We start from the raw sequence: 23,226 nt of genomic DNA on the forward strand, positions 1-23,226 counted from the left end.
TTAAATGTGGTTTAGTATTTGGTGCTGGATAAACTGGTTTGAGTATTTCTGAAACGGCTTATTTGAGAGATTCACACTACAGTTTAAACAGGAAATGCAAAAAAAGTAAAAAATCTATCAGCTGATGATAAAAAAAAAAAACGTGTGTAAAACCTTGAAGTTGAATGGCTAAAACAGGAAGAATCACATTAGGTTATGCTCCTATCTGACAAAGAACATGAATCTGAGGTTGTGTGGCTTATTTTTTTATTTTTTAATAATGTGACACTTGTATTCACACACTCCATGCCTAGTCCAGCTGCTGGCATACTATTTCTGGGACATGAAAGAAAGAAAAAAACACGATGTGAAACTGCACAAAGTTGTGTAAGCTCAGGATTGACTCGACGACCCTACAACAGTGACACAATATGACTATGCGACAGGGAAATGACCTTCCTGCTAACTTGATGCTGTGATCGAAAGCAGACACTGATAAAGCCAAAAAATGGAATGCAAAATTGTACGATTGTATGATTTTTTTTTTTTTTTTTTATTATTTTTTTTTTTTTGCTGTATTGAGAACGGTCAACCGCCCTAATAACTTGCAGTGGCCATGTGGTTTTCCTGTGATGTACTGAAACAGTGCATAGTAACACACTTAAACCAGTCACATGTACTTTATTAACATGAGCTAGGTTTTGTTTGTAATTTCATAACCGTCCAAAACATTGTTCTGATGCACCTTAAATTCAGTGATCCACTGCAGCCAACTGAAAAATATATTTGTTGATAACACTGTCTTAGAGTATATCTCTATCCAGCAAGTTTACTGTTTTTATTCATATTTTTTATTTAGAAAAAAAAAAAGAAATTGGACATACAATATATGACCAAATGTTTGTGGACAGCTGATGATCACACCCATCCATATATGTGGTTCTTTTCCAAACTATTCTTTGTGTAGAAGGCTGTACCATTACAATTTCCTCTTCAGCAGAACTAAATGAGGTCCATAAACATGACATTAGAATGGAAGAACTCGATGTGTTTAATTTGTGTCATGAAGTCTTGGAGAGGTTTAGAAGAGGTCTAAATCATAAGATATGATATATTGTGGTGTCTGGCTGATATAAGGAAAGAAATACACAAAGGACACAATATACAGTTCTTTAGGTAATTCAGGAAACAGGCAAATATACAGGCACACTAGACAAACCTAAACTCAAACGATTATTTATCTGATAATAAGAATAAGACATCGCTAGTATTAAGAGGGCCTTAAACCTGTTTCTCAACACATTCCTATGGTGTCTGTGAAATGTTTATAGGATATTTACAATGCGAGTATGAGGTATACGGGACATTCTTGTCTAGGATAACGCGTCTCTGCTTTACCATGTCTTAGTAAAAAATAAGGAATAGCCCAGGTTTTGTCCAGAGCATGTGCACCTGTCTGTTCCCTGCATTAAACCTATTGAACCACTGAAACGTACCGAAGTATGTTTTTTCCTAATCAGCCAGAGCACCACGGGCATCGTAGATCACATTGGAGACCACTCCTAACCCTCTCCAAGAACGAATTTTAGTTTGGGCATAATAAAACATTACAGACATGGCGATGTGTTAGCCCAGACAGTCAGTCCATGCATACCACATACTCGCACTGTATAGGTCTTACAGACATTACACACACCAAAACCACTGTGTTTTAAGAGAAACAAAAATGAGGCCCACTTTATATTAACAAAGAGTCACGTGTCTATCTACGTTTGACCATATATGGTAATAAATTGATCAGTTCTACGTTAGAATTGTGTATGTTCACATGGATCTGTCAGGTTTATAGACAGCCATGGGCGGGCGTAAATTTCATTTAACAGTAGGGGGGGACATTACATATAAAATTTCTCATGAGAAAAGGGGGACACACATAATACAGTCAAATTGTACTTACAGTATAAAGACACCGTGTCCCCACAGTGAAAAACGTTGTTTCTATCATTATTATTGTAGCACGGAGACTGCGTCAATTACAATGATAATTCAAAGTGCTTTACATAAATAAAGTAAAACTATCATAAAAAAATTATCACAACAATAAAAACAAGGAATAAAAAAAAAAAGTTTAACATTTTATTTACAAATTAATTAAGACACTTAAGAACGGAATAGAAATTGATTATAAAAATACAGTGGGGTCAGTTCAGATGTAGCACAGTGCTCATTTAGTAAATGCACAGATAAACAATATGCTAATTGTGTGTTAATGTTAAATTAACATTATGCCAAGTCGCCCCAAATAAAACACTGCATGAAAAACGGCTTTGGCGTGTTAGTGTCAGTGCACTAGTACATTAGTTGCAGTGTTAGCTGCAGTGCACTATGCTACACGCTATTGTAAACAAGCTAACATTAACTAGATAAGTGATATTTTAATCGCTAATAGAGCAGATTCATGGAAAATGACATCATTAATCAGCATTTTTGCCGCAACTAATTTATGAATGAGTCTGCATCTACTACATTAAAGAGAATCGCTTTATTTAAAGTGAATAAAATACCCTAGTTAATGGAGTTGAACATTAATTGAGCCGCAGCCACACACCAGACTCGTGTGTGTAGAGAAGGTGAGATGAACCGCACACCTGACTCGTGTGTGTAGAGAAGGTGAGATGAACCGCACACCTGACTCGTGTGTGTAGAGAAGGTGAGATGAACACACACCTGACTCGTGTGTGTAGAGAAGGTGAGATGAACACACACCTGACTCGTGTGTGTGTGTGTGTGTGTGTGTGTGTGGAGAAGGTGAGATGAACCGCACACCTGACTCGTGTGTGTGTGTGTGTGTGTGTAGAGAAGGTGAGATGAACTGGGAAAGCAGGCAGTGGGTCAAACCACTGTGAGGAAGGGGAGGGGGAAGTCAACTGTTTCTAAATGCATTTTTGCGTTTTTTTTCCTACTTACACAATTATTTTAGGTATACATACATATATTTTTTTATATAATAGAAAATACATATAATAGAGAGTGCGATTTCTTTTAAATATTTTTTTTTTGGAGGGGGACAACCCTCGGATGGGGGGGGGACATGTCCCCCCCGACCTCCCCGGGATTTACGCCCATGTAGACAGCAGGTCGAACATTCTGTGACGTTTGCTGTGACTCGCCGCTACGCTAGGGTGCACTGTTGCCTTGGTTTTGAACGCTAGGTCATTTCCGTTCTTGCCGGAACAAGCCTGAAAGGTTTCGGACGCACGCCGCGTTTGTGTTCGGCTAATTTGTAAAATTGTATCTTAAACCGTTTTCGGGGCGGCTCATAACACGCATTTTACAGTATTATTAGATAAAGGTGAGTCTATGAGTGGATTTGTGGTCGTTTGTAACCCATTCATGTCGAGTTTGTTCACGTTGACGTGCCGATATTAGCCGGCGTCAGGCCATATTGCAGCCATGCTAGTTATCTTAGCGGCAGATCTTCAGATTAGCATAGTTCTTCACAGTCACGCTATTGACACTATTCTATGTTTTATTTACCACCAGTGAGCAATTGTGTGTCTTCAGGACAGATGTGGTGGTAGTTATTTAGATTTTTATAGCTTAGCTAAGGTTAGCAGTTTTTCCCGGGAGGACAGCCCATCAGAGCGCTCCAGCCTTTTTCTGCACCAAGGGCCAGTAACGATAACGTGCATATTATTTTACTTTTCTATGACGTAATCATTGCATATGTAATGAAACGTAACTAAAGTCATTATAATGCAGAATGCGAGCTTAAGGTATAGATGCTTAGAAAGAAAACTGCGACTGGAACAAGTCTATTGGCATAAATGGCATAAAAGGAAACGGTCATAAAAAATAACATCCTGCAGAACGAATAAATTCAATAAAAAAATGTGTTTGGGGATTTCTGGAGTACAGGGTAGAGGTGGAAAAAAAGGTTTGGAGCAAAATTCAGCCTCATCTTTACTGAGTTTCACTCAATGTATGTCTAATTTTTTTAATACAATGTTTTATTATTACTAAGGTTTTCCATGTATTTGAAATGTCACCTATTTATCCATTCATGACTGACAGATTTATGATGTAGTAATAAGTATAGGTTATATGACTGAAGTTGACTGGTTGGTATGGTCTTCAGTTTCTGAATATGATTTGACAGTTCTCTCTGGATGATCTCTCTATTCGCTTGATCGAAATATTTATGAACCGCCTTTAAACAATGAAAGAAGAAACGTTTGTTGAGGAAGATTTAATGTATTTTGTCTGGTACTAAACTTTTCAATCATTTTACTCCCAGACTTCGCGTGAACAGTATTTGCCATGTCGCGTTTCTTCGCCACCGGATCCGACAGCGAGTCGGAAGAGTCCTCATCCGCTGAAGAGATCGCCCCTAAAGCGGCTGGAACCACTTTCAACAAACAGTCAGTTTTCATTCATTTACTCACTCATTTGCATTCTTTTCACACAAGCACACATCTTTTTTTGTTTGTTTCTGTAAGCTTTTTACATTTAAATCCTTTTCAGAGCCTTGCTGTTGAGTGATGATGAAGAAGACACCAAAAGGGTGGTGCGCAGCGCCAAAGACAAGAGGTGAGGAGGTTTGCTGTACGTGTAAAATATAGATGAACTAAAAGAAGAAATGCAGTTTTATTTGTAATATCATTCTGGCTACATATAATTCATTTATTACAACCTTCAGCTGATCCCTGTGGTATTTCTTTTCTTCTTTAGATTTGAGGAGCTGACAAACTTGATCAAGACCATTCGCAATGCCATGAAAATTCGCGACATGGCCAAATGTCTGGAGGAGTTTGAGCAGCTGTGTCGAGCGTTCCTCAAGAGCAAAGCCATTGTAGATAAAGAGGGAGTTCCACCGTTCTACATTCGTCTGCTGGCCGACTTGGAGGATTATCTCAACCAAGTACGCATGATAACGAGAGGACAAAAGCAATTTTTTTATTTAATTTTTTTAAGATGTTACTTGGAAACATTTTGGTGACCTTTGTATTAAGAGTTGAAAAGATACATGTGGTTTGCATTTGCAGCTATGGGAGGACAAGGAGGGCAAAAAGAAGATGAACAAAAACAATGCCAAAGCTCTGAGCACGCTGCGGCAGAAGATCCGCAAGTACAACCGTGACTTCGAGACGGACATTGCCAGCTACAAGGAGGTCAAATCTCCACCCTTTTTGAAGGGTTTTATTATAATAATAATTTTAATCATAATAGTTATTAATTGATTCTTGAAGGAAATGATGATTTCTTAACTTAAGATCCCCCCCCTCCCCCCGCCCCTTTTAACTATAGAACCCTGAACAGTCTGCTGATGAAGAGGAAGAGAAAGAGGAAGCTCAGTCTGGTACGTCAAGGATCTTACCGATTACAGATTGTGTTCAGTGCTGAAATGCTCTTTTGCCAAGTGTGTGTGTGTCTGTGTGTCTGTGTGTCTGTGTGTGTGTGTGTGTGTGTGTGTGTGTGTGTGTGTGTGTGTGTGTGTGTGTGTGTGTGTGTGTATGTGTGTGTGTATGTGTGTATGTGTGTATGTGTGTGTGTGTATGTGTGTGTGTGTGTGTGTGTGTGTGTATGTATGTATGTATGTATGTATGTATGTATGTATGTATGTATGTATGTATGTGCAATTTTAATATAAATTAAAAATGTCTAAATACAACAGCACTGCTGCTTTAATTTTCGTGATTTGATGTACAGGCTCATCCTTGGACAGCGATGATGATGAAGCAGGTGATGGTGTCAGCGCAAAGAGTTTTATGAAAAAGAAGCCTGTAGCTGAGCAAGCTCCTGAAGCCAGCAAGTTTCTCAAGGGAGCAACTGCTGTGAGTGAATACTATTTTATATATCAAAATAAAACACAAAAGAGCACTGAAAGGAACAAAAAACAGGAGTATAAATTCTGACCAGACATTTTACCGCAGTTTTGATATCGGTGGTGACTGTAGCTAAAGGTTTCCATTGTAACAACACAATTTTAAAAGCATGCTGTTATTTATTTATTTATTTTTGTTCAAATACAATAAAATAAAAACAATCCCACTCCACCTGGTTAAATGCTTTCTCATCTTTAAGTGATAGTAATATGCGTCAGAGACACTAGATCAGGGGTGATGCACGGGGGGCCAAAATTTAAAGCACACTTTACGTCACAGGCCGAACAGAATAAACATTTATTGAACACACTAAAACAATGTTATAAAAAAAAAGACAGGAATATTATTCCAGAATAAATCGACTGTATTGGTAATTATTTATCTGAGAATTACCGAAAATAACCAAGATCCATCAGTAGGGAACAGTAAGGAATCTGAAAGTATAACAGGAGTCCCCCTTTCAATTTGACAGGGAAAAGACAAATTAAATAGAGTGCAGAGTATAAATTTGGTGCAGTTAAACCCCACCTCCTGTCACTCAATGAAACGGAGTGACCCCTAAACCCACTAAAAAGTATCCACACATCTAAGTTTGTTGTGGAGAAATTTGCAGGGTACTTTCAATGTTTGGCTTAATGGCAATATGTACATTTTATAAATATAGTATGAAATATTTAAATTAATAAAAATTAATAAATAACGTTATTAAACATGGCTCGTGTGGGGGCCACACTGGGAGGATAATCTGGGAATGTAAACATTTTTTATCTTTTCAATGGGGTCCAGCCTCCCTAGCTCTGCGGCGAATCTCTATACCGTGCTTGCAGTAATGCATTTTAGACACAGTTACCCGAGGTTTACCACCAGCTGCCCTGTCTGGAGGCTGCGGTATGATCTGTCCACGAGCACTTTTTTTTTCCATGCCTAGAACATCTTTTAGCAGCTTTGAGATTGAGTCTGAAGAGCTGGGATCCGACCCCTCTGATCAGCGGTCATTCCTCAACAGCCATCAGAGTTCTTCTTTCGTGTCCATCGTTTTAGTTTGTTCTTCTAGCGAACATTGGCACTGCATGAGGTGCCTGGCCTGTTCGCCTGTTCTTTTCCCTGTGTAGGTGTATTGCAGCAGATTCTTTTGCCATTTATGTACTATAGTAGCGAAAAGAAAGTTGCATGCGTAGAAGAAATACCAAATCAATGTTTTAGTGCCAATTTAAAAAATTCGTTCTCGGTCGTATCAGCTCAACGCGAATCTTGGTTTTATTAGATAAAAAGTAAGTCTATGAGAGTAAAAAGCAGGTTGTTGTGACTTTTCTATGCTGTAGGAAGAAGAATCGGAGAGCAGCGAAGATGAAGACTGGGGCAGTGACTCCATGGACAGCAGCAGTGAAAGTGATGACGGCGACGGCAACACTGCATCCCTGGCTACGGCTTTCCTCAAAAAGTGTGTTATTCATTTTTTAACTTTTGACAGTAATTTGTCTGTTGCTGATTTATTCATGACTTGTTTACTTAAATTTCTTTATATATTTATTATGAAATGTATTGAATTTATAAAATGTGCTTTTGATGTTTGACATCTGTAAAGAACATTGGTAGCAATTGTATATTTGTAATGGGTTTTCCAGTGCCGTGTTAGTGAATTAAGTGTGTTTCGCAGGACCCAGGACGGCGACAAGCTGCTGACTGATCGCAAAAAGGAGGACAGGAGGAAGAGGACCAAAAAGAAGGAGCGTGCTGATGAAGAGGGTGAAGAGGGTGAGGAGGAGGGTGGAGATGGCGATGAAGGAGGATGGAAAAAAGTGAGAGGGGGAGTTCCACTGGTCAAGGAGAAGCCCAAGATGTTTGCCAAAGGCACAGAGATTAACACGACCGTGGTGGTAAAGAAACTCAATGAGATCCTGCAGGCACGAGGAAAGAAGGGGACAGACAGGTATATACACACACTTTTGTCAGACTTTTGTAATTTTTAATTATCATAAATGTTTTCTGATATAGATTCAGAAAAGAGAATTATAGTATTTTTGAGTGCTTAAAAAAATTTCTGTTTTACAGAGCTGCTCAGATTGAGCTCTTCGGTGCACTCGCAGCCATATCAGATGAGAACAACCTGGGTCAAGGCATCACCGTTAAGATCAAATTCAACATCATCGCATCCCTGTATGACTACAACCCAAATCTGGCTGCCTTCATGAAGGTGGGAGGATTAAATTTTTAGATTATTTCATTGTATAGTACAGTTTCGGTTTTGACATGTTCAAACATCTATGTGCTTAAGGCCAAATGTTTCTTTCTTTTTCCATCTATTCCTTTGTCAGCCGGATATGTGGAAAAAGTGCCTGGCTTGCATTGATGAGTTGCTGGACATCCTGTTTGCAAACAACAATATCTTCATCGGCGAGAACATTGCCGAAGACAGTGAGAACCTGGCCGTCTCTGATCAGGTCAGCATTTCTTTAGTTTATCCCCCCCAAAAAATGTGGGAAAATTCCTCACACCCTTTATTTATTAATTTATTAAAAAAAATTGTTTTTGTGGTGTGTAACAGCCTTTTCGAGTTCGTGGTTGCATCCTGACGCTGGTTGAGAGAATGGATGAGGAGTTCACCAAGATCATGCAGAACACAGACCCCCATTCCCAAGGTGAGCTACATAATTAAGCTAACACTTAAATTATGAGGAAAGGTTTCATTTATACAAATGATGATTCTTTAGATAGAAGTTAGATTGATGCAATCATTTTTGATAATTTTCGGCACAAAACTTATAAAATCCAGAATTATTAAGTCCATTTCCATTAAAATTGGGAGGAAAAAAAGAGTATTGTTTTCAACTTCACAACAAATTTCCACACCTTTGCTTTTACAGAGTATGTGGACAACCTGAAAGACGAAGGGCACGTCTGCGCCATCATCGACCGCCTGCTGCAGTATCTGGAAAGCAAAGGCACAACCGAGGAAGTGTGTCGTGTGTACTTGCGCCGCATCATGCACACCTACTACAAGTTTGACTACAAGGCCCACCGTCGCAGCCTGGGCCTGCAGGGGGAGAGCAAAGTAAATGAGCACATGTTGTAATGGATAGCTGTATAGACACAAGCAGCTTGTGCAAAAAGCATCATTTCAGATTTTGATTAATAGTTTTTTGTAAATAACTTTTTTTTTTCTTACAGTCTGAGCAGGACCAGGAGGAGAGTGAAGGGGAGGACAGCGCTGTCCTCATGGACCGGCTGTGCAAGTTCATCTACGCCAAGGACCGCACCGACCGAATCCGCACCTGTGCTATTCTGTGTCACATCTATCACCATGCACTGCACAGCCGCTGGTACCAGGCTCGTGATCTTATGCTCATGAGTCACCTGCAGGATAACATTCAGCATGCTGATCCTCCTGTTCAGGTACACACAAACCCAGCATGTAGCACCTGTTGAAGTATGCAGACACTTGAACAATAATCCTTTGGTATAATTGGGGCTTTAAAAACGAACACGTTAACGCAAATTCATTTTAACAACACACATTTTATTAACACGCATTTGTTTGACTATTTTTTTTATTTAAAATGTAAATATAAAAGAAGCGAAATTAAAACCTTGAACGTAACAACCATTTATTGAGGACGCCCTTTCTTTACTCGAATAAAAAAAATAATACACCGAAAAATCTTTTTTATTCTCTAAAAATTTGTTTTACTGTTGCGTCAAGTCTCAAATCAAGCACCAAAATCCACCACGATGCAAACACCCGGCAATTCAAACCATCCATATGGAAACATGACAAAAGTCCTGTTTGGTGTCCTGATGATTTACATAATTAATAACACCACAATTACTTTAAAACATTTACAAGAATATTTTGTCTTCATGTTCTATGTATGTATGTATGGTTTCCCTAGTAAGAAACATACATTTGCATAAAGCATTCATATTCGCCCATGTTGATTAGAATATTAAAAACTTAAAAAATATTAATTTGACGTACATTTACAACAGATAAAAATGTGCAATTAAATTGCGATTAATCACGAGTTAGCTCTTAAAAATCGTGCGATTACTCGGGATTAAATGTTTGGAACGGTAGTTCATTTTAGGTGTGGAAACAAATTTAATAAATGTTGATAAAAAGATTGGGCTTTAAAGTAAGTGATTTACAGCTGTGGTGTCAATATCTATTCAATTACAATAATTGTACACTGAATAAATATTGTAGAAGAAAACTATGAAACAAATTTTCTTTCCTCTTACAGATCTTGTACAACAGAACCATGGTGCAGCTGGGCATCTGCGCATTTCGCCAGGGCATGATTAAAGATGCTCACAATGCCTTGCTGGACATCCAGTCAAGCGGCCGGGCAAAGGAGCTGCTTGGCCAGGGCCTGCTCATGAGGAACATGCAGGAGAGGAATGCAGAGCAAGAGAAGATTGAGAAGAGGCGACAGGTACGATTAGAGCAGGGTTCATTGCTCTGGATGAAATAATATGCAATAGTGGGTTTTTATTAGGGGATATTTTCCAAGTGTTTTTGAATCACTTAAGTGACTGCAGAAAAATTTGCATTGATTTCAGTTGTATGTGTATAGGGCATAAAACAGTAGACGTTTTGACATCAAATTTATATTTAGGTCAAGAAAGTTGTTTATAGGATGTTGAATAGTGAAATGATAAATAACAGTGTAGAAGAGTAATAGCACAGAGTACTGAGCATGATTTAAAGAACTTTTAATATTATTATTATTATAATAACTGCAGCATTTAAGACCATTTGAAAAGTGCAAATCTTTAAAGTATCAATGTTCGTCCATTGACACAACCAGAATGTGATTCCCCAGTGCAAAAGCTCAAAGGAAATGTAGAGTTCTTATAACTGGGGCTTTGAAGGTCATGCCACTGTCATAGACATAGACACTGGATCTGAATGCTGACTTGAACATGCAATCGCCTGTAAAAAGTGTGTACAATAATACTCATAAGTGCTGTTTCTCCCCTTTTAGGTGCCATTCCACATGCACATCAACCTAGAGCTGCTGGAATGTGTGTATTTGGTGTCAGCCATGCTGCTGGAGATCCCCTACATGGCAGCTCACGAGTTTGATGCCCGTCGTCGCATGATCAGCAAGCAGTTCCACCACCAGCTGCGCGTGGGCGAGAGACAGCCTCTACTTGGTGAGTGCCTGAGTGCACGTTTGGCTTCTTAATTGTTGCTGCTGTTTTTTTTTAATTTAAATTCCTTTTATACCACTAAAATGTAATCCATTGTCTGTCCTAAGGCCCTCCTGAGAGCATGCGGGAGCATGTGGTGGCTGCTAGCAAAGCCATGAAGATGGGTGACTGGCGCACATGCCACTCCTTCGTAATCAATGAGAAGATGAACAGCAAAGTGTGGGACTTGTTTCCCGAGGCGCAGCGTGTACGTGAAATGCTTGTCAGGTAAAGACTACGTTAACGATCATAGAAATAATAGTTTCCAGCGGTAAACAGTCAGCATTTTCAATATTTTATTTTCTAATTCTACAGGAAGATTCAAGAGGAGTCGTTACGTACATTCTTGTTTACCTACAGCAGTGTGTACGACTCTATCAGGTACCGCTACAGCGAGCTGCGTATATATATATCTTGATTGCTGGTTGTTTTGTAGTGATGCTACATGATGTGTGTGTGGGTTTGTTTCTACAGTATGGCGACACTGTCTGAGATGTTTGAGCTGGAGTTGCCTACAGTGCACAGCATTATCAGCAAGATGATCATCAACGAGGAGCTCATGGTAACGACCAAACGACTCGAGTCCTCATGGGATTTTAACTTAATTTGAACTTGTTTTTTGATTTTTGATTTTGATTGTATTGTTTTAGATTTAAAACTTGCTTTCTTTCTTTTAGGCGTCTCTCGACCAGCCGACTCAGACAGTGGTGATGCACAGGACAGAGCCCACGTGCCTTCAGAACATGGCACTGCAGCTGGCTGAGAAGCTGGGTGGCCTGGTTGAAAACAACGAGCGCGTCTTTGACCTTAAACAGGGCGTCTATGGAGGATACTTCAACAGAGGTGAGAGCAAATAATAGATTTGTATTAAATAAGCAATTTTCTCAGTATACTATGTATAGTAGTGTATAAAATATAGCAGTACAGTAATCCCCCATTAATCGCAGTGGTTACATTCCAAAACCGTCAGCGATAAACCACGAATCACGGACTCCACCCCAAAAATGTTTTTTATTTATTTATTTTTATTTTTTTATTGTTTAAGCTGTAAATCATCCTCCCACACACTTTAAACATACATGGAAACAAACAAGAATACAGTAATTATATGTTTATTAATACATTTCATTATTTTAACCTAAAACTCCATAATTCCATATACGGTTTTTGGTCTATCGTGCTATCCGCGAGAGACCAGAAAAATCAGACAAACAAATTAGTTATGTGGCAAATTGCAATTCTGCATTTCAAACCGCGAGATTCGAACCATGGTAAAGTGGGGGGATTACTGTAAACAATGGGACAGAAGTATCTAACGTCTTAGATGTAAATGAAATACAAATAATGCAGAGCACTAAGAGTGTACAAAAGATTGATGTGTAGTAAAGTGACAAGTAGCAAAATCTACACAGTTCACACAGGGTGTAACAGTGGCTGAATGAGACCAAATAGCTTGCACAGAGAGTATTGTGTATAAACAGGCATCACCACCTGGCATTCTGGGAATTCCCATAATATATCACTGGGATGTAAAATGTATCATATGCTGTAATATAATGTGGTGGTATATACTTTTTTTTGACTGGGATTTTTGTAGCAGTACTGTAATGTATTACTTGAATGAGGATTTAAATATTCACTTGTCTTAAATTTCAACAGATCAAAAAGGAGGTTACCAACAGAAGCAGGGCTACCAGAGAGGTAGGTGTATTCATGCACTAATGCACACAGATACACACAGCTCCTGCAAGCATCTCACACATTTATTCAGGACCATTAAAATTTTACTTCATCATCGAGTATGAGTGGTTGAATCCAAGCTGGGTTTGTTCAAATATCAAAGCTAATTTTAGTTTAGACTGTGTTGTGAAGAATAGTTTTTTTTGTTTGTTTGTTTGTTTTTTTAACATTGTTACAGCTTCACCTTTTGCTGACTGTATTGTAATAGACTACAGTTTAAAGAAAGGATGTAACTATAATTAGAGTAATTTCTAGATTGCATTCATTTATTTATATATGTAATGCAGGGGATTTTGAACTGTAAGTCTGTTTTGTATGAATATAGCCTTTTAACCTTAAATGTAACTTAAACATTCGTCACCTGTTCCAGATTACTTTTTCTATTTCTAAGTGTTATATTCACCTATTAAAGTATCTGTTCTTTAATTAATAAGGAGTTGTGAGATGATCTGAGGATTATCAGACAATTGTGTTAATGTATCATATCTGATAAATGGTTTAAGTTGACTGTGGCTGCATTAATATGAACTCTGATTGTGTCATTGAAATTTTTCACAAATGTAATATTTTCTTCTCTCTCTCTCTCTCTCTCTCTCTCAGATCAGAAAGGTGGCTACCAGCAAAAACAAGGCTACCAGAGAGGATCCTACAGGAGCCAGAACCAGAGCTCTTACTGAGTTTAGTTATAGTGAATCTCTCATTCCATTCTCATCTCTGCGCAATTCCATCATCTTCACTGTTTCAAATTATTAGCATATTAGTGCAGTTCTCTAATCTAATGTACTAATAGTTCTGTCAAACATCAGTTCAGATATCGAGTTATGATAAAAAAAAATACTTGCTTTATCTTATTTGACTCGGAATGCATTAAGGTGGAAAAGGAGTGGCTGAAATATTTTTTTTTTCCTTGTTAGCAGTCAAGTACATTTGATGAAACAATAAATATTATTCCAATGTTAAAGCTGCTTTCTAGTTGTTTGTGGGTCAATTTGGTGTTCCTGGTATGTTTAATATATTTGTTGCAATATTTTTTTTTTCTACTGATGTTTTGAAAGTTAATTTCCCCTTTACTTATTATTTTTTTACTTCATTTTCAAGTATACAGCAACACTGCTGTCTCTAGAATAACTCATTGCCCCACGCATCACTGCACAGGTCATAAAGTTCATATTTGTTCAATATTTGCTCAAGCCTCTGCAAATGAATCATGAATATGCAGGGAGAGGATTCTGACCGATTTAAGAGTCTGCAAGTGAAACAAAATGTTTCGCGTAGCTAAAATGAACAACATAGAAAGTGGAGGAATCCAAAGACCCCAAAAGTTGCAAGATTCTTACTGCAATTTGGTGAAAAATGTTTCACATAGTAAACAGTCACGTCTCTTATTAAAATAAGAGAATGAATGTGGAGAATGTTTTGGTGTCTTAAAAAAAATCTGTAGCTCTCTGAAATATCCAACTCAACAAGCCAAGAGGGCAGCAGGATATCTGAATATATCAAATCTGATATTAAATTAACAATGTGCTCAAATTGTGACTATTACTGAGAATATTTTAAATAAAAATACGCCTTTGGTAGATTAGTCACTTTAGTTCTCACAGATGTTATTACTTGCCCAATAATTCTCATTTAAATTAAATAGGAGAAACCATGCAGTCTGTTCAAGTTCAGTTTCTGAGCTTTAGCAGATATGCAGGTTGTGGGGTAATTTTTGGCTCCTGTCCTGTTTGTCAGTTTTGGATCAAAGTCTATGTTTAGAGTTGGACATGTCACTCATCACTAGTGTAAATTTGTCCATTTCATTTTTTTAGTTTTGTTGCTTTTGTCTTTGATTTTGCCATTTTTTCAGTCAAGTGTGTGGAATATTATGGTTACTGTTTCTGCAAAAAAACTAAACATTATTAGTCAACTCTTACTTTTTAGTAAACTGGGACGTCCTGAAAATGATTTTGTTGAACATTGTTTATGCAATTGTTTTCATGCCTCATGATTTTGGGGGTCAGATTTCAGTTTGATACTTCCTGTTTCCTAATGCCCCTTATATAATAATGATAATAATGATAATGATGATGATGATGATGATGAATGAAGTCATGTAAATTCTATCAAGCGGCACTACAAGGGCTCAAAAACAGTTTTTTCATTCAGATGGTCAAAGAATAGCACCTCTAATCTCAGAAACACATAATCCAACAATGTATTTCACTGTTAAGATGTGCTGAAACGCATTTAGTAATTTGCTTTAATACACAAGCCAAAACTAAACTTTTTTTCCTAGAAGGATTCTCCACTGCACAGAATGAACACAAAGTTCATTCTGTTTGTCAGTAATTAACTACAAGACCCAACATAAAACCCTAAACCTCCATCCTCTTTCAACCAAAACCACCTGCAAGGTTTATTTACAGCATTTATTTAATACCATCAGTCATTCTGGAATCTAACTACCCATGGTTGAGAAGGTATGAACTTGGACTTAATGCTGAAATCTGCTGTTTGATCACTTTGTGACTTGTGGCAAATTGATGTGGATTTTCTCAACAAAAAAAAAAATGCAATTTAGAAGACAAATTTTGAATTACTGCTCATATTGTTCTTTCTGTTGCAATATACAATATATACACTATACGTTTAACTAAACCTTTCAACAAACATTTGCTTCATGTACAGATCTCTGGAAAGCTTTACCAGAGAAGAGATTTGGAGGTAGATTCCTTTTTTAAGGATACAAGCCTTCAATATACACAAAGTTCTGTCCAAAATCCACAGTGATGTCCTCTGTTCTCCGCTCATGCATGTTATATCACATCCAGTCCCTGCGCATAATTGGTGCACGGACACTGACTTCAGAACGTGTGGGGTTTGTGCCCATCAAGAATCATGAGCTTAAGGACCCGGTTCCACCTGCCCTACTAACATTCAATGACCCAAGGGCTTTCCAGTCCAAGAGCATGTGGGAACTAATACGAGCGCTTGGGGTTTTTAGACTCTGTTCTTACCCTGTGCTGGTCAATAACTGTGGCAAGGTGAGTGCTTTACTTTGTTTTTCCGTGTATCATTAGTGTATACATTCAGAAACTGATTCAAATTAAAAACACTGATCTTCTGTTGGATAAGCCTTATATATAGCCTTACATACTGTGTGTGTGTATATATATATATATATATATACACACACACACACTTTTCTCACTCTCAAATATATATATATATATATATATATTCTAATATTTGTTCCATGATCCAATCAGATTTCAGCCTCCATGTGCTGCCATGTCAATCTAATCTGCCCAGGGCCTGCAATATCTGTTCTGCTGGCCTTTTTATCATTGAGAATATTACCAACGGGTCTGTTTATTTAACCAAGCAGATTTCATATTTGCCTCACAGGGCAGCTAGCTGGTCCAGAATAGCGTCAGCATTTTTCTGTCCTCTGATTGGTTGGTCAGAGGGAAACTGTTACAGCCACATTAATACATCTGAGTTACACTTTTCTATGAGGACATGAAATGTATTTGGTCTCAGAGATAGCTAGCTTGTCTCAGGCTGGTAAATGGTTTGTTCACACTTCCAGACCAGTGAATACGAGCCGTGCCACTGACTTACAGCCTCTGAGGAGCGCGTGCAAATTATAAGTCTGCATCTCTGGTAAATAGGTTGTATTTACTTTTTGAATGTTTTTGACATGTTATTAGACAAATATTGATTCTGAACTGCTCCAGATGAGGTAGGCTGCACAGTTGCGGTTGTAGTGTAGAGGTTTGAAGTTGTTAACTGGGTTTCTTGCTTTAGTAAAATGGTATTCACTCTCCATATGTGAAATGCCTCTCTCTCTGTAATGCCACGCATTGTAATATTGCGTTTTTGTATTGTATTGATGGTTTCTATAATCGCTACATGATAGTGGTGGTATTAAAAGGTGGATTAAGTCAGGTAAGTCCTCACTTAAGGCCCAGGTACCAAATGCATGGCCTGCCACAACTGTGCAACCTACATCATCTGCAGTTCAGAATTAATATTTGTCTAATAACATGACAAAAACATTAAAAATGTAAATATAATACAACCCACTCACCAGAGATGCATACTCATAATTTGCACCGCTCCTCAGAGGCTGTAAGCCAGTGGTACCCGCTCGTATTCACTGGTCTGGAAGTGTGAACAAACTCTTTCCCAGGCTGAGACAAGCTAGGTAGCTTCGGGGTTGGCCGACCTCCTCACGATGTCTAGCTTTTCTTCAAAATGGATTTTTAAGTATGTATGAGACCAAATCAATTTCTTTTCCTCTGTAAGCATAGAAAAGTCTAACGTAGATGTATTCATGTGTGCAGTGCGCTACAGACCTGTTTGCAATTCGAACTTGGCTGTAACAGTTTCCCTCTGACCAACCAATCAGAGGACGAAAAAAATGCTGATGCTATTCTGGACCAGCTAGCTGCCCTGTGAGGCAAATATGAAATCTGATTGGTTAAAGATATAGAGCTATTTATTAAGGAGACTAGGGTAATAAAAAAAAGGCCAGCACATAGCCCTGGGCAGATTAGATTGACATGGCAGCACATAGAGGCTGAAATCTGATTGGACAAAAAAACATCCACATACACATACTGGAAGCAGTGCAGCCAAGAGAAACGCTACAAAATATATACACACACACAGTACTTGTTATACATTGCAAATCTTCCTTCGTCTTTCATCCAATCATTAGTACAATACAAACTGACTGAGGAGGATCATCAGCACTGACCTTCTTATGTCACAATCCATGTGTGTTTGATGATGAATTAGCCACTAGAGTGCAGTGTTGAACTTGAGGATGAGCCCCCTGACCGTACGTCAGTTTTAATATGCTGAAGTGAGCAAATTCTTGTATAAAATTAGCCATCTCCTTTTGCCTTCCATGAAAAAGGCATGTGCTGTGTGTAATTTGCTGCAGTGAATTTAGCCTGTGGTGAATTTAAATATTGATCATTAGCTAAAATTTGACTCACTGCCTAGCCATTTGTATTAGCTAATGGAATGAATACGTATCTAACTTGCATTAGCAAAGAAAACAGACAAAACAAGCCAGTTAATGGTTAAAAACAACTTTCCATCATAATGCTTTAGCTAGTCCCATCTGCTTGTTCTTATACTCCAAGGTCAATTCATTTCTTTTTCCTAGACACTGACTTAAAATGGCCCTCTGTAGACAGCTCTCTGGTCTTTGTGTTGGTTTATTCTTTTTTTTTAAATGCTGTCCTCACAGAGGCTTGCCAAAGAGAGTAGACATTCAGCATTATTTATATTATTAATTATTTAAGACAATCAATCTAACAGACCACACATTGGTGATCACAAGAAATGTCTGTCATTGGGGCGCAGGGATAAAAAAAAAATCATCTTTTGAAAACAATTGGCCTTGCGGTTCTAATACATTCCAAGAGACCTTTATTTTTTACCATAGGACATGTAGCATATGATGATGTGTTTCCAGAGTCTAATTTGTGAATTTCATGCACCTACTGAATTTCGCAGCTTATGTCATTTACACGGGCTCTCCTGGGCAGACGGGTTTTTGCAATGGTCGTTCGGCCATTTGTGTATGCTCAATTTGTTGCTGGGGAAACAGAGAATGAGATTTCAGCCTCCATGGAGAAGATGAACTCACTAGGACTACATCCCATGTTGGCTGTTCCCATTGAAGAGGATCTAGGAGAAAGCTCTGGGTAGTAAACTAATAAAATAAATAAATAAGAAAATAATGTGTAAGTAAAAATAATTACATCATTAAAAAAGGGCTAATAATTGTCTAAGCCTTACTGACATACTGTATCTATTATTACAACATAAACAGAGAGAAAAGGTACGATGACAACTTGGCAGCCATGTTGGAGTGTGTGCATATGTCTCACAGCAAAGCCTGGAGCAAAGATCCCATGATGCAGCTGAAGATTACTGCCTTGGTTAGCCCTGAGCTTTGTGTAGGTAACTTATTCAAGATATTAATGGAAGCAAAGTGCCAATCAATCAAGTTGTTGTTTATATATGATTTTTGTGCATGCATAATAATGATGGCTTGGTGTAATATTGAATGTGAGAGTAAAGCATTACTTATCAGTAACTTGTTGTAATTATTATGTAACCATAATGGTTAGCCTTATGGTTTTAAGGTAGGCCCTAAACTACTAAATATAGAAACATACATTAATAGAAAAATTAAATTAAACTCCAATGACCTTGATAGCTCATGTATCTATTTCCTTTCTTGTTCAATGTTATGATAATGTTCAGGTTAAGCTGACTTCCTTGTTGAAGAAGCAACATTATGATCTTAACCTCTTGCTTAGAGCAATGGATGGAGAGGTAAAAATCCTTGGTTGTTTATTCTTGAATTTTTACTAGCAATCATTGAAGCCAACAAACATTTAAATATATGTTGTCTTTCTTTCTCCAACCAGACCGTTACATTTCCTGGGCTCAGTGAAACTGAAAACACACATTTTCTACTTGGACTCAGCAGACTAAACCAAATCGGAGAGGTACCGACCATCAAGACAATTCAACTCTCTTTAAACAATAATAAAAAAGAAAAAGAAAAATGCTAATATGCTGATACAAGTTATTATTTTTTTTGTTAATAGGCAAGTGTTAAGAAAGTCAGAGTTCTTGTGGATGCTGAATACACATACATGAATCCTGCACTCTCTCTCATCACCATGGCCATGATGAAGAAGTTTAATCAAGAGAGTGCCTGGATCTGGAACACATACCAGTGCTACCTGGAGGTTAGTTGTCATTTAATTGTAAAGTGCAATTTATATGAAAATAAGTTCTTTGTTCTTCCGTATCTCCCCAAAACAGGCCAAATTCTACATGTGAATGTGTGGTACTCCATTTAGGCTCGTTCCCAATGTTTCTAAGATGCCCTCCATATTCACTATGATATAAAGGTCACAGATAATGAATTGAAAAAATGAATGCTGTCGAATTTCTTACCAGGAGTCCAGAGAACTCGTGTTGGATGCTATCCGTCTGTCTGTGGACCATTCTTTTTGCCTTGGGGTTAAACTTGTCCGTGGTGCTTATATGGACAAGGAGAGGAAGTTGGCTAATAAGGAAGGACGAGCTGACCCAGTTCACCAGTCCTGGGAGAACACAAATGATAGGTGAATGGATCAGGCAGTCATAATATTTTTGTATCCACAAATATCTTGTTTGCTGGTTTCTGTTTTCATGCTGGGGCACCTTTTAATTGCAGCTACAACGGGTCTCTAGAAGTGATGCTCAACCTGATTTCCCAGCAGCCTGACCGCTACAAGATTATTGTAGCAACTCACAATGAAGAATCAGTTAGAAAGGCAGTGACATGGTATGGCATGATGTACACGCATATTATAAGTCTGTGTATGGGGTCTTCTTAGAATGACTAGCTATTTTCAGCCATGTTTTCTTTTTATTTATTTATTCATGATCATTAAAAATGACTTCATATCATAAAAAAATAAAAAATCATATCATAAAAAAAATCATATCTTTTTTAGGATGACTGAGCTAGGGATTGCTCGAGATGGGGGTTCAGTGTGTTTCGGTCAACTTCTGGGGATGTGCGATCATGTGTCTCTCACTCTCGGTAAAATTCAACTTTTACTTCTAATGTGTAAGAAATAAAGGAAGATAGCAAGTAATGTTCACATCCATTTTATTTAAAAAAAACGTGATTAAAAAAAATTTCATAAAAAATGTTTTATGATATTTTCATTATTTTATTTCAAGAATCACACTTTAATGTAAAGGAACATCTTAAAGACAGCTAACACTGAAGACTCCTTCAAAACTTTTAAATAAGTGGCTCCTACATTTTTCATTGTAAAATTCTTGGTATGGCTTTCTTGAAATCCAGGGATTTGAATTACAACTGGCGCTTCTGTTACAAACTTATGACTAATCAGACTTAAATATAATTGTTTAAATACTGGTTCTAATATCCTAATTAATCTTTTTGTATTTATTTTGAACTATTTGCCTTCCTTTCAGCTCAGCAGGGCTTCTCAGTGTATAAGTCTGTGCCATATGGTTCAGTAGATGACACTCTGCCGTATCTGGTTCGGCGGGCTCAGGAGAACCGCACTGTGTTGTTGGGGATCCGCAAAGAGAGAGACCTGTTGAGGCAAGAGCTACAACGTAGAATCCGTGAGAAGATCACTAAAGCCAGTTAGAGAGATGGCGATAAAGAAAAACAGCAATTCAGAGGAGATCTGAATAAATGCGGTTTGTTGTTATAAGTTATGAAAGCCTAAAGTAGGAATTGGACATATGTGGGAGTATGGCATATTTATGGAAATTTAATGAAATTGGTAACTAATTGATCAAACTAATTGATAAATTGTTTAAAAAAAAGAAATAGAAAAAAGTATGTTTTTATGTTTGTCTGTTTTATTAAACAAAAGATTGCAAAGTTATGCAAAATGTATTGAAGCAAGTACATATACTTTTGTTGGAGTCATTTACATTTTATTTTTCTGCCTCGTGTTTTGTCAGCTTGCAGGCTTCTGAATGTTTTTTAAACTCTATAAGATTGGTTTATCTAGCCTTTCACTTTTTTTCTGCAACCAACTGTATCACCAAATGGAGAGAAAATAAGAGGAGGGGTCTGTAGTCATTAACACCTGCTCTTTAATGACTTTCAGCACTACAGCCAGTTTATTCCCACTCAGAACCGCTGCTTGAGCAAATGGGCCTGTACTCTAACAAATATACTGAGAGGAATGAGGAGGGGAAAAAGTTCAACAATACAAACATTTCCAACCTTTATTCTGTAAATTAAACCAAAAGAGAAAAGAAAATAAACAATGCTAAAACAATAACAGGATTCCATGAAAAATGCAAACATTTAAACCTGCCATTCACAGATTTTTCAGTACCTCATATGAGTGCTCTTTAAAACCAACTCTCTTTGACACCCCTGGGGTAGGAACCTGAAATTCCTCTGAATCTCAAAGAAACCAGTGAGCAGCAGATTGCACGTTTGTGTGATGTTCTCAACATGCATCATCTCAATGATACAGGGTTTCATGCTGGTGCACAAAGACTGGATCTTTAATCCTTGTCTGCATATACACAGGACACAGTGGAGCAAATTTGCTTGGACAGAACATACCAACCTGAAGTGCTCGAGTTCACTCAGCCGCATTCCAAGAACCTCCAGACATACAGTATGTATTAATATGACATATGTAGTAATGTCGAATTTACAAGGAAAACTGAAGCCCTTCTCTGAGTTCTTTAAGTTGTAAATTTACTGAGTTTAAGGGCTTTTGATTAACTATACTTCATCAAACTTGGTACATTGTCATATCTTATATTTGTAGCAAATGACTGTCTTACTGTAGACAAATTTTCAAAGTATAGAAGAAATAGAATATTAAAATGACACAGATTTCTGAATTTCTGAGTATTTGGTATAATAATTTTAACTGGGGTGTGTCTGTTCTGGAAATTCTTCTCTATTTCTGTAAGCCATGGCAGTTGCTGAGAGCTAGAGTTCCCCATAGATCTGACAGGTCTCAAATATTTGGATGCCACTTTTTAACAATTGTATATATTATAAATTGAAGGACTTCAAATTGGACTATGTGAAATTTGACACTATAAGGCCAGATGTGTGTGAACACCTGACCGTAAACTCTATATGAGTTTTTTGAGTATCCCACTCCAGATTCAATTTCCTTTGCTATATATAATAACCTTTTCTAGAAAGACTTTTCACTAGATTGTGGAATGTAGCTTGCAATTTGTGATCATTCAGCTACAAGAGTATTAGTGAGGTAATTAGTGAGTAATCTGTGGAGGTCTGGGGCACAGTCAGCATTCCATTTCATCCCAAAGGGGCTCACTAGGTTTAAGGTTATGGTTCAGTGAAGGATCCTTGAGTTCTTCCACTGCAACCTTGTTTTGCCATCACTTAATGAAACTTGCTTGTGTACAGGGGCACTGTTGTGCATACATTGTGTCATAGATTTATTATTTATTATTAGATCTATTTTTCATAGATTGTGTGAACGGAAAATGGAATGCGACAGCATACAAAGTTATTTAATACAGCTGTCTGCTTTATGCAAACGCTCACATGTAGAGGCAATTTTATTGGAGCTTGGAGGACACAAGATAACCTGGAGAGAACATGTACAACACCAAAACTGCGAGATAACGAAACTACCTGTGACTTACTGTGACTTGTGTTTTCCTTGAATACATGCTTTTTGTGCACATATGTCACACAGTTTTTTTTTTATGATGTCACATGTTTGCCACTAATGGTTATTTTAATATGAACTCGATTGTCTCAGTGTATTCTGTGTAAAAGAAATAAAATGTTTTCTTAGATGAATTTATAAAAGCACATGTATAAAAATACATTAAAAAGTGGTTTGAATTTATGTTCATATTT

At 37.6% G+C, this 23,226-nt stretch overlaps 2 protein-coding genes across 2 annotated transcripts; both read left to right on the forward strand.

Moving 5' to 3' along the window:
- Positions 1-3,174: 3,174 nt before the first annotated feature.
- Positions 3,175-13,758, forward strand: eif3c (eukaryotic translation initiation factor 3, subunit C). Its single transcript, XM_046854559.1, has 22 exons — positions 3,175-3,331; positions 4,277-4,400; positions 4,504-4,569; positions 4,711-4,900; positions 5,025-5,150; positions 5,287-5,338; positions 5,689-5,813; positions 7,187-7,305; positions 7,522-7,794; positions 7,917-8,058; positions 8,180-8,305; positions 8,410-8,503; positions 8,729-8,916; positions 9,033-9,257; positions 10,106-10,297; positions 10,850-11,021; positions 11,126-11,285; positions 11,373-11,438; positions 11,532-11,619; positions 11,735-11,900; positions 12,717-12,758; positions 13,398-13,758. Exons 2-22 carry the CDS (start codon positions 4,300-4,302, stop codon positions 13,472-13,474), a joined length of 2,790 nt encoding a protein of 929 aa, XP_046710515.1. The 5' UTR covers positions 3,175-3,331; positions 4,277-4,299; the 3' UTR covers positions 13,475-13,758.
- A 1,400-nt stretch (positions 13,759-15,158) lies between these two features.
- prodh2 (proline dehydrogenase 2) lies at positions 15,159-23,215 on the forward strand. The gene is made up of 11 exons (XM_046853320.1): positions 15,159-15,259; positions 15,468-15,823; positions 18,315-18,505; positions 18,634-18,760; positions 19,071-19,142; positions 19,238-19,318; positions 19,421-19,564; positions 19,779-19,945; positions 20,038-20,148; positions 20,321-20,409; positions 20,814-23,215. The coding sequence occupies exons 2-11, from the start codon at positions 15,569-15,571 to the stop codon at positions 20,993-20,995; spliced, it is 1,419 nt and encodes a 472-aa protein (XP_046709276.1). The 5' UTR covers positions 15,159-15,259; positions 15,468-15,568; the 3' UTR covers positions 20,996-23,215.
- Positions 23,216-23,226: the final 11 nt, after the last annotated feature.

The sequence above is a fragment of the Silurus meridionalis genome, chromosome 7, assembly GCF_014805685.1.
Source record: "Silurus meridionalis isolate SWU-2019-XX chromosome 7, ASM1480568v1, whole genome shotgun sequence".
NCBI classification, from domain to species: domain Eukaryota; kingdom Metazoa; phylum Chordata; class Actinopteri; order Siluriformes; family Siluridae; genus Silurus; species Silurus meridionalis.